A 12,144-nucleotide genomic window follows, 5' to 3' on the forward strand; every position below is an offset into this window, starting at 1 on the left:
AGAGACAGTTTACTTTCTTTTTATTCTTTAATAAATCTTTTCTGTTAAGGACTTGGTTGATCTTTCCTTGGGTGAATTCTCAGGGAAAGGGGAGGAGGGAGGCATCCCTCTGTAGCTGAATCCCAGTATCTCTCCTAGGAGAAGGGAGGGGGAGGAAGCAGGGGAGAATGGTTTACTTCTCCTAGGTGTAAGAACTCCATGGATTTGGGGCTCTTGGGATCCCCAAGGATTTTGGGGAAGGACTGTGTCCCAATACACGTACATTATTGGGTGGTGGCAGCTTTTACCAGATCTAAACTAGGATTTTAGTTTAGAGGAGTCCATGCAGGTCCCCATCTTGGAACCCAACAGCTCTAAGTGGGGGTGAGACCTATGACAACTTCACAAAGAGATCACTCTATATCTGACTTCTCAATCCTCATCCTCAAAGGAAGCTTGTACAACACCTTCAAAACACAAGCCTGGGAGTTTAAACTCATAACTTTCCTAGACACTAAAAATCATGGACTGAATATGGACACTGGATTTATGGTTTATTACAACAATTTGTAACCCCCTAATCCCCTCCCAGCTATTTTTTCTCCCCCTCCCATCCTCCTATGACTGGAGAAATGTTAACTGGCCGCTTCACCTTGAATAGTCGTTTGAAATATGTGTTAACAACATGTGCTAAACAATCTGTTCCACCTTGTACATTTCCCAGACCTAAAGAAAAGCTCATCCTAAGCTTGATAGCTTGTATCTTTCACCAATAGAAGTTAGTCCTGGCTATAACAACACCGCATATAAGAAAACAAAATGGTAACAGTAATCAGTTTGGTACAGCAATCATGCTTAAACTTTCTTCCATTTTGAGATATTCCCCATTTCAGAAATTATGGTCCCCATTTTAAGTACAGGGAATCTCTCAAACTGGTAAATCTTTCAAAATAGAAGACACTAAGTGTAATCACTGTCATGATTTTTCTTTTTATAATGGATTCTTCTGTCGCTTCAATTGATAACTTCTTTAGTTTTAAACAGTTTTTAGAGGCACTCACCACAAAACTATATATTTTTCCTTTAGAACAAATTCCACCCTTCATTTAAAAGTGCCATTTCTCTCAACTGAGAAAGAGTAATGTAATCATTAAAATTATTATAAACTAGCTGCAGTCAAAATGGTGGCATGGTTTTGGGTTATTCAGAACAATATATGGAGGCTATATATAGACATTTCAGAGTATATAGGTTGGGCATATAAGCATTAAACAATGTTGATTTCCGATGTTTTTACATTTTATTCTTTTAAATATGAAAACATTATACATTGAGGTGTTATTTAGAGGACAAATTACACAAGAATTACACATTCTGTGAGCAGTGCACAATAATGAAAAACATTTTTACATTTCAAACATCTTTCTTGTCAGCGTTCAACAAATGAGTAAATTTCTGTTGCAAACAAGTTACAAAGTGCTGTTATTGCATTTTTGCAAATTCCCACAAAAAAGGATCATGCTTACTAGGATACTTCTTAATGTAGTAAAGATTAAATCAGAATTCAACTTCTAAATAGTAAGATGGAGATGTTGATCTATTAAGATAATTTAACACAGTGAGACAGGTTCAAAGACGGAATGGCCATCCATTTTAAAAAAAGATAATCAATATTCCTATTAAGATTTTTAAGTTGATTCTCTAAGAGTGTGTTGCTGACAGCCAGATCCTAACTGCTTTATTCACACAAATAGTGGGAATAGCGGCATGAGAAAAGTAAGCAAGAATCCCAAGTGTTTGTATTAATAGAAAACCAGCCCATTAAAAATAGTGCCATTGCAGCTGATTCACTAAACTTTCAACAATAACTCTATAACTTTCTATTACCATATGTACTACAAGTTTAATTTTACCTACAGGCAGAGGGCCAGAAAAAGGCCTATGCACGAGCAAGTCCTCCACGTGGTGCATAGGCTTTTTGATGGCCCTCTATGGAAGGGTTAATTTTGGTGATCACTAGAGGACACATTTGCAGACACTGAAATTCATGGGTGTTTTGCCACTGACTTCTAGATTTTAAAGCATGTAGTTTTCATTGTGTTGGGTGGGAGGGGGAATCGTGAAAGATTGACTGGTTTAATATACGAAAGGTTGAAGCTGAATGTAAAACAGATAAGCTAATGTTACTGAAATCTAGAAATTAACTTTCTACAGAGGAAGCAATTTATCTTTTTCAACAGTTACAATTCTTTTGTAACCAAGAATCTTAAATTTGTTTGTAAGATCACAAAAACATGGAGAATAGGCATTTTTAGACAGATTTTTTTTATAAAGTTTTACAACTATATGGCTTTATCTTCAAAGTCATTACTTCATGAGACCGTCAGAATTACCTGCAAGTAGATATTATTCATACAATAAGGACTGCAGGATTATGTCCATGCTTTTTCACTAAAAACTGATAACTATAGAATATAGCTGAGTAAATAAATGTGTCTCTCTCACCTGAAGGATCTAATTTTTTATTATTAGAAACCACTTCAAGGTGTAACATTTGTTGAGCTAAAAAAATTTGCATCTAGTATCCACCTTTCTTTGGGCAGGTGATTTGGATTTCAGTGCAATTGTGTCACATTACCAAAATACAACTTTATCCAGATTAGGTGACTACACCTCATTTTATCTACCTGGGAACAATCCTGTGCACAGGTATATATGCTACATTTTGGTACCTGAGAACTTAAGGATACCTACTAACCCTATGGGGTTGCTGTTGTGTCTTACTGTATAGTATGTGTCCTCCAGTGAATCTGGGAATGGTGTTACAGTATTAAATCTTCAAATTCATTGATACTGTGATGTCACGCCCACAGAAAACAGACAGTTGGGGCACCATTCATCCACTACCATGAGATACTTTTAGTGACAAACAAATTTGTTTTCAAACTAATTTTGAGTGGCTATTAAAAGCCCAAACAAACAAAGCACACTGCAGAAGTAAAAGTTCCGTGAGGTAAAAACATTAACAGTGAGATACAGCAAATTTTATCCAAGGAAAAGTATAGTTCTCAAACTTTCACTTTAAAATTATATCAAAATTAATGTTCATCTCAAGGAAAAGTCTGATTTTTGTCAATATATTTTTCCTAAATCTTGTCTTTAACCACTTCTAAATATACATCTATAGATACACAACAATATTACTAAAACTTAAGAAGAGAATAAGAGAGTGAAGTCAGTGTCTAGCTTTCTCTCTGTCCTTGAGGAGTTGAATGCCGATTTTTCTTGACTTTTAGACATTGATTTCTGCCCTTTTTCTGAATCAGGCAGGTGGAGAAGGAATGGATGTTTAAACTTTTTACAACAAAATATTTTAAAAATCCAGGCTCTGACCTTACAATGAACTCTACACCAGTAGACCTCTACACGTAGTGACTTCAATGGCGGCAGCTGTCCCCCGGCTTTGGAACGGATTGAGACTACTGATTTGTTCTGTGCATTTATGATTCATGAAATAACTGATCTGATTTTTAGTTTTAATTTATAAGAAAATTTGTACTATGCTTTACAAAAAGAGAGTTCTTCTTTCCAGCAATAATGTGTGTGTGCATACACATTTATACAGCTACATTTTTAATGGATTAGAACATATTTAAACCATGAAAGTCTTAATCTAGGTCTAAGTTTTCAAATAGTCTTCAACTTTTGAAAAGATGACTATGGATATTTTTTACATACCTGACTCTGCTTAAGAAAACACAGCTAGTTTCCTTTGTTATAATTATGGTCCATATCCTTCCCACTCAGTTTTTTCACTGTGGAATGATAAAAAGAGTAGAAAGGCCACTCAAATAGCTATAAATCTGTTGATGGCTGGTGAGCTCAGACCATCAAGCATCTTCCCACCCCTTAATCTGGCTTTTGGGTGGGAAACTCCCAATGAAAACAACTCTACATAGTATTGTCTTCTTGCAAATTATAGGGTACAGTGTGCAAAAATGAATGTTGATCCTGTCACATTTAATTACCGTAGGTTCCTTCTTCATGCATGTAAACCTGAGAGGGACTTGGAGTGTTTTGGGACCAGGCGTGGGTTGAGAGGCTACGCCAGCAGCAGTCTAGACGGTATATTATAAGGGAGGATAGGAACAGTCCCAGGAAATATCATGTAGAGTCTGGCCCTCTTTGTAAATACCCAATTTCTTTGTTACCTTCAGATGTACAGAGAAATCCAGGGGTGAAGGTCCAAACTATCTGAGACCCGCTGTGGGCTGCCAAACCCTATTCTGAAGTAATGATGCTGTGCAGAAACCCTGTAATTTCACTCCATAGGTTTTTCCATCTAACTACAGCCCATTTGCGGTACTTTTTGCAAAAGGGGAAAATCTGACTGTATGTGCTTGTGTCCAAATATGGATTTTTTTTTAAAAGGCTGTTATATCCTGCTGATAGTTAACAAGTATTCCAGGGCCTGGACCTACTGAAGTAAATGGCAAAACTTTCACTGACTTCAGTAGGGCCAGGATTTCACTCCAGGACTATACTGAGTCATCTCAGTCTATTTTATTTAAAAAACTACTGTTTTAAAGTATGTAATGTGTGTGTTTGTGGGGGGGGGGGGTACTGTGTTAATTGGCTGTAAATTTTATTTATGCTTACACTGACGTAAAACGTTTTAGTCTGCATGACAAGTATGAGTAAAGGTGGATATTTGTTAATATTGCTATGAATGTTTACAATGAAAGACCTTCTCTAGGCAAATCTCTTGCTAGAACACTTAATAAAGTCTCACACGGTAAAACAAACAAACACTTGGTCAGATGTTCAAGGGTATTTAGGGGCCTATGGATGCAGCTAGGAGCTTAGTGGGATTTTCAAAAGCACCTAAGTGTTTAACTCCTATTAATGGCAAGTAAGGCACTTTTGAAAATCCCACTAGGCATCTAGCTACATCTTGAGGTTCCTAAATACCCTTAAACATCTGCCTCGTAGTGTTTTAAAAAGCAAGGGGTAAACAACTTTATTTTCATAAGTTTAGTTACTCATGTACAAATATCACATTTATACAGTGATAGAGTTTGTTTTTAAACATACGTTCAGCAACATTTTTCTGCAGTTTAATACACACAGTGGCCTAGATTTTTTGGGAGAAAGTCCCCTCCTTGTAAGAAAAGGAGACCAAGATCTAGATGTTTACTGGGAGGCTTAGAGACAGGGGACCTGTGGTACTCATTTGCCTCTTTAGACAGGTTTCTTTCTCCATGGGAGAGGATGCTTTGACCCAAAGTTTCCACAGACAACAAAATTCTACTTGTAGTATCATCGTGCTGTATAAGTAAAATGGTACTTGAGTACGTTCAAATTTTAATTATGGCCATTCAAAAATAGGTATGGTCCTGAGTAACCACTGCATACTATAGTTAAAGCTGTGGAATGACTTCCCATTTCTGGGATCAGGTTTGTTAATGGAGACAGATGTGGCAGAAAGGGGTTATTGTACAAAGAAGTGGGCCTTCAATTTACAAACCAAATTGTCAGGAAAAAAAGCATTTCTATTGTACTAATTAATATGTGTAGCTTTTAATTCAGTATTTTAATGTTTACTTTTAAATATTAAAATTATGCACAAGTTTGAGTCACTTAAGATGTTCAATTTAACATGATTTATATTTTCCACTTTCAAAGCTGGTTAATGTCATTTACTTTAAAATAAAGCAGTAGTTTAATTTGGGGGTGAGTAAATTAATTTAATAAATAACCAGCAACATCACTCTCCACATAAAAATAAATTGTAGTAGTCTTCTTATAAACATCAGATGTGATTTCCATAATGGTCCATTGCCTCACTAGCCATTGAAATGTGGCAACTTAAATGTATACTTTGATTATATAGTGAACTACACTGAGTAGAGGGTGCATAAAAAAAATAAAGTGGAAACTTATCAGTTTCTTACAGGGCACCTGATCAAAATCTGTACAAAAGATAAGAATATTTTAAGATAATTACCCATTCTTTAACGTAATAATATACAGATGCCACCTTCTATAAATGTACCTATATGTTCACTTGCCAATAAAACAGTAAACAAACCAATATTTTAAACAATTCTTATAAATTATTTGGAGCTTTTTTTTTTTTACCGCCACTCTCCAACAATGTACAAAAATAATACTACAGGACTATCAATCAGTCTGACCTACCCCTCACTCCACAGAAGAGCAGAGGCTATAGAAATAGAGGTTCTTATAATCAATCATCACTGTAGATGTCTCCAGCAAATGGTAGGTGCACATGACTGCCTGTGACATTGGGAAGTCGAGACAGATCAGGAAGGTTCTGGATGCGTGACCTGAGTTCTTTTCGCACCTGGGATACTCTGGCTAACTTGCGCTTGTATTCCTGTAATGCAAAAGTAGTTGCCGTTAGATTATTTTTCAGTCACTGTTGCTTTCATGGTGGGATTTTCAAAATCTCATCCATAGTGTTTAACTGACATTTCCTTGATAAAGACTTCCTTAAGCAAGAGAGGTAATTAAATATGTTTTTATAGGTGAGGAGTTAGACAACCAGATATTTTCCAAGTAGAGTTTATCACCTGCTGGAACCAGTGTTTGATTCCCAGATAGCTCAGGAATCACAATACTGCTCAAGAGATTGATTTAGGTCACTGTACATTTTATTTTTGGGGCTTTTTCTTTGTCCTGTGACTAAATAAAAAGGATGCCAGTCGTAGATAATACAGTTGTAGAAATGTCTACATGTGACTAATAGCATGGGATTATTCTGGTATTATACATGGTATTAAAGCTATTTGTGACTGATTTTCTTCTCACTTGCCCCATAACTCTACTGACATCCAGAAAGTTACTTGTCATTTACACTAGCAAGAGAGCTGCAGCCGCTCAATTCCTCTCAATTAAAGCACTAGAAACGCCAAGCAGGATAGGCCAAATGTAAAAAATGGTTAGACTGAGGTACAGGGAAGTTGAATGATTTGTCCAACATGCCACTGGGAATTAGAGCAGAGCAAGAAGTAGAACCTATCTTTCCTGCTCCCTGCTGTGCTCTAAACACTATACAGCTCTTACATGAAAACATTGGAAACTGCAGCTAATGACTGCTGCATATTCCTAGATTATCATTTTGATAACACTTTTTACAGCAGGTAGGTAAAATGTTTAGAATTCAGTGTTTTGAAGTATAACCAAATGTATACATTAAAAGCGTCTGTACTGCATATATATTAAGTACATATAATTGTCCAATTACACTAAAAATGACATCCGACATCTGTACAGATAGGCATAATTATTTATGAGACATTTCTCTAATCACTATATTACAAGGATTACTTTCAAAGTAATTTGTAATACTGTAAGTATTATTATATTAAGCACATATCCACAAGATAAAGAGTTGTTAATAACAATAAAGGCCAATTGGTACTCACCTTACCTACACAATTGTTTATTGATATGTATTTAGAACATCACTCATCACTGAGGTATCTGAGTGCCTCAGAATGTCTTGAATAAAGTAATCAGATTTTGACTCTGTATCTGAATATAGGTTAACCATTTGTAATTCAGACAATTATTTACTGATTTGTTAGGTCTCTTCACATGAAGCAAGATGCTATATAAGGCATATATTTAACGCTTTAAAACAGCACACAGTAAAAGACGGTTACTCACCATTGTAACTGTTGTTCTTCGAGATGTGTTGCTCCTATCCATTCCAGTTAGGTGTGCGCGCCGCACGTGCACGGCTCTTCGGAAGATTTTTACCCTAGCAACTCCGGCGGGCCGGCTGGGCGCCCCCTGGAGTGGCGCCGCTATAGCGCTGGATATATACCCCAGTCGGCCCATCCGCTCCTCAGTTCCTTCTTGCCGGCTACTCCGACAGTGGGGAAGGAGGGCGGGTCTGGAATGGATAGGAACAACACATCTCAAAGAACAACAGTTACAACGGTGAGTAACCGTCTTTTCTTCTTCGAGTGATTGCTCCTATGCATTCCAGTTAGGTGACTCCCAAGCCTTACCTAGGCGGTGGGGTCGGAGTGAGACGTGGCAGAGTGTAAGACTGCTGAGCCGAAGGCTGCGTCATCTCGAGATTGTTGCACCAACGCGTAGTGGGAAGCGAAGGTGTGGACGGAAGAGCAGGTGGCCGCTCTGCAGATGTCCTGTATGGGGACATGGGCCAGGAAGGCGGCAGACGAGGCTTGCGCTCTCGTAGAGTGAGCGGTGAGGTGGCTAGCCGGCACTCGAGCAAGTTCGATGCATGTCCGGATACATGAAGTTACCCAGGAGGAAATCCTTTGAGAGGAGACCGGCTTGCCTTTCATGCGATCAGCAACCGCTACGAACAGTTGGGGCAAACATCGGAAGGGTTTCGTTCGCTGTATGTAAAATGCGAGGGCCCTGCGGACGTCGAGGGTGTGAAGCTGTTGTTCACGACTTGAGGCGTGCGGCTTTGGGAAAAAGACCGGGAGAAAAATGTCCTGGTTCAAATGGAAGGCCGACACCACCTTAGGGAGGAAGGCCGGGTGTGGCCGAAGCTGCACCTTGTCTCCATGGAAGATGGTATACGGCGGACCAGCCGTTAGGGCACGAAGCTCAGAAACTCGTCTCACTGAAGTTATAGCGACGAGAAAAGCCATTTTCCATGATAGATATAGCAGGGAACACGTGGCCAAGGGCTCGAAGGGGGCTCCCATGAGCCTGGCTAGAACTAGGTTCAGATCCCAGGACGGGGCCAGGCGTCGTACTGGCGGGAACAAGCGATCTAGGCCCTTAAGGAAGCGGGAAACCATCGGATCGGAAAAGATGGACCGGTGACCTACAGCCGGCCGAAAGGCGGAAATGGCCGCTAGGTGTACTTTCAAAGACGAGACCGCGAGACCTTGCTCCTTAAGAGACCAGAGGTAGTCCAGGATCGTTGGAATAGGGACAACGAACGGATTAAGGCCTCTCTGATCGCACCAGAGTGCGAAACGCTTCCATTTCGCGAGGTAGGTTGAGCGAGTGGAAGGCTTCCTGCTTTCCATCAGGACTTGCTGCACAGCTGCCGAACAGTCACGCTCCGCGTGGGTCAACCACGCAGGTACCAAGCTGTAAGATGGAGGGACTGTAGGTCCGGGTGGCGGAGCCTGCCAAAGTCCTGCGTTATCAGGTCCGGCCATAACGGTAGGGGAATGGGATCCCGTACGGAGAGCTCGAGCAGCAGAGTGTACCAGTGCTGCCTCGGCCAGGCCGGAGCGAGGAGTATGAGGCGGGCCCTGTCCCTCCGAAGCTTGAGTAGCACCCGATGTACGAGTGGGAACGGAGGGAAGGCATATAGGAGGCGATCCGTCCAGGAGCACAGGAATGCGTCCGACAGGGAGCCTCGGGAGCGACCCTGGTAAGAACAGAACTGGTGGCACTTCCTGTTCTCTTTGGAGGCAAACAGGTCTATATGGGGAAACCTCCACTTTCGGAAAATTATGTGCACCACATCTGGACGAAGGGACCACTCGTGGGAGAGGAACGACCTGCTGAGACGGTTGGCCAGCGTGTTCTGCACTCCTGGAAGAAAGGACGCTACCAGGTGAATCGAGTGGGTTATGCAGAAGTCCCACAGGAGCATCGCTTCCGTGCAAAGCCGGGAGGAGCGGGCCCCGCCCTGCTTGTTGACATAAAACATCGCCGTCGTGTTGTCCGTGAACACCGCCACACAGCGCTCTTGAAGATGGGCGTGGAAGGTTTGACACGCGAGGCGGATCGCCCGCAGCTCCATGACATTGATATGTAGGGAGAGCTCTCGGGGCGACCAGAGACCCTGGGTGTGTAGGTCGCCGAGGTGTGCCCCCCACCCCAACTCCGAGGCATCCGTGGTCAGGGTGACAGACGGGCGAGGAGGGCGGAATGGGACTCCGGCACACACGACCTTTGGGTCCAGCCACCAGTTGAGTGAAGCGAGGGTCGGTTTCGTGACTGTGACTACCATGTCTATGGGGTCGCGGTGCGGCCAGTACACCGAAGCAAGCCAAGTATGAAACGGGCGAAGGCGCAGCCTCGCATACGTAGTCACGAACGTGCACGACGCCATGTGGACCAGGAGGCGGAGGCAGGATCGCACCATTGTTGTGGGAAAGGATTGTAGGTCCCGGACGAAGGAGACCATCGCCTGGTGCCGAGGTCGAGGGAGGCAGGCCCTGGCTAAATTGGAATCCAGGACCGCTCCGATAAATTCCACTCTCTGTGATGGAGCTAAAGTGGACTTCTTGGCGTTTATCAGAAGGCCTAGGCACTGAAACAGGGCTAGGATCTCTGCCATTTGACTTGCTACCAGTTGGCGGGATGGCCCGCGGACCAGCCAGTCGTCGAGATACGGGTACACGTGCATGCAACGACGGCGGAGGGCTGCGGCAACCACTGCCGTGCACTTGGTGAAGACCCTTGGCGCGGTGGAAAGGCCGAAGGGCAGCACCGCAAACTGGTAGTGCACGTTGTTGACTACGAACCGCAGGTAGCGTCGATGGGGAGGGTAAATCACGATATGGAAGTACGCGTCCTTCATATCGAGGGCGGCAAACCAGTCTCCCGGATCCAGGGAGGGAATGATGGTCCCCAGGGTTACCATGCGAAATTTGAGCTTGAGCAGGTATCTGTTGAGCTCTCGGAGGTCTAGTATAGGTCGGAGACCTCCCTTCGCCTTAGGGATTAGGAAATATCGGGAATAAAATCCCCTGCCTCGCATGTCGTTCGGCACCTCCTCTATGGCACCCAAACTCAGCAGAGTCTCGACCTCTTTCAAGAGGAATTGCTCATGAGAGGGGTCCCTGAAGAGGGACGGGGAGGGTGGGTGGGAGGGAAGGAGCGAAACAAATTGAAGGTGGTAACCAGACTCTACCGTGCGCAGAACCCAGTTGTCCGTTGTTATCTGGGACCACGCTGGGAGGAAGTGGGAAAGACGGTTGAAAAATAACGGGGAAGGATCCGGTGAAGAGACTGATGGGCCGTCCTCGGGCGTCCCATCAAAACGCCTGCTTAGGCCCTTGAGGAGCTTTGGAGGGCGCCTGGGACTGGTTACGCCGGTTGCCCGATGGTCTACGGCGGTTCAGCCTGCCTCTGCGCCCATTATCAGGCCGTGACCTGGCCTGATTAAATGGCCAGTATGGCTGCTGCCGGAAGGACCTCCGCTGGGTAGCCGGTGTGTGCATACCCAGGGTGCGGATGGCGATTCGACCATCTTTGAGGGTCTGAATCCTCGAGTCCATCTTCTCTGAGAAGAGGCCCTTAGTGTCGAAAGGGAGGTCTTGCAGAGTATACTGGACCTCGGGCGGCAAGGTGGAGGCCTGCAGCCAGGAAATTCTCCGCATGGTGACTCCTGAGGCAGGGTTCTGGCTCCTGAGTCTGCTGAGTCCAGAGAGGCGTGGAGGGAGGACCGGGAGGCTTTCTTGCCCTCCTCAAGAAGGGCCGAGAATTCCGGTCGGGAGGCTGCTGGGATCAGCTCCGTAAATTTAGAGAGGGACACCAAAGTGTCATAGGTGTAGCGACCAAGGAGAGCCAGCTGATTTGCAATCCGTAGCTGGAGGCCACCGGCCGAATAGACCTTCCAGCCCAACAGATCCATTCTCCATGCGTCTTTGGATTTTGGCGCCGGAGCGGGTTGCCCATGTCACTCCCGGTCATTCACGGACTGTACTACGAGGGAGTCCGGAGTTCGGTGCGTGTAAAGATACTCGTACCCGCTGGGGGGAACCAAGTATTTCCGTTCCACCCCTCGAGCGGTGGGAGGGATGGACGCCGGCGACTGCCAGATCGTAGTGGCATTCTTTTGGATAGTCCTGATAAAGGGCAGGGCCACCCACAGCGGGGCCTCAGCTCCAAGCACCCTGGTCACCGGGTCCTCATCTTCAGCGACCTCTTTGACCGGGAGGGCAATGGCGTGTGCCACCCGTCGAAGCAGGTCCTGGTGGGCCCGCAGGTCAATCGGTGGGGGGTCTGATGTCGATGCCCCCGCCACCGCCTCATCCGGTGAGGAAGACGAGGATAGGCCCTGGCCCATGGCTTCTGGAGGTGGTTCGTCCATGGGGTGGGAAGCCTCCGCGTCTGCGGGATGCTCTGCCGCTACAGGAGGCGGTGGAGCCTCAACCGGCGGTGATGGAGGAGGCCTGTTGACCG

At 44.2% G+C, this 12,144-nt stretch overlaps 1 protein-coding gene across 2 annotated transcripts in view; it reads right to left on the reverse strand.

Moving 5' to 3' along the window:
• Nucleotides 1–1,260: 1,260 nt before the first annotated feature.
• RPRD1A (regulation of nuclear pre-mRNA domain containing 1A) overlaps nt 1,261–12,144 on the reverse strand; it is a 74,099-nt gene continuing 63,215 nt past the window's right edge. For both annotated transcript variants that reach the window (XM_045004536.1, XM_045004540.1), the window contains exon 7: nt 1,261–6,379. In XM_045004536.1, the coding sequence (XP_044860471.1) occupies nt 6,230–6,379 (150 nt within the window). In that variant the 3' untranslated portion in view covers nt 1,261–6,229. The remainder of the gene's footprint in view (nt 6,380–12,144) is intronic.

Source organism: Mauremys mutica, chromosome 2 (genome assembly GCF_020497125.1).
Source record: "Mauremys mutica isolate MM-2020 ecotype Southern chromosome 2, ASM2049712v1, whole genome shotgun sequence".
NCBI lineage: Eukaryota > Metazoa > Chordata > Testudines > Geoemydidae > Mauremys > Mauremys mutica.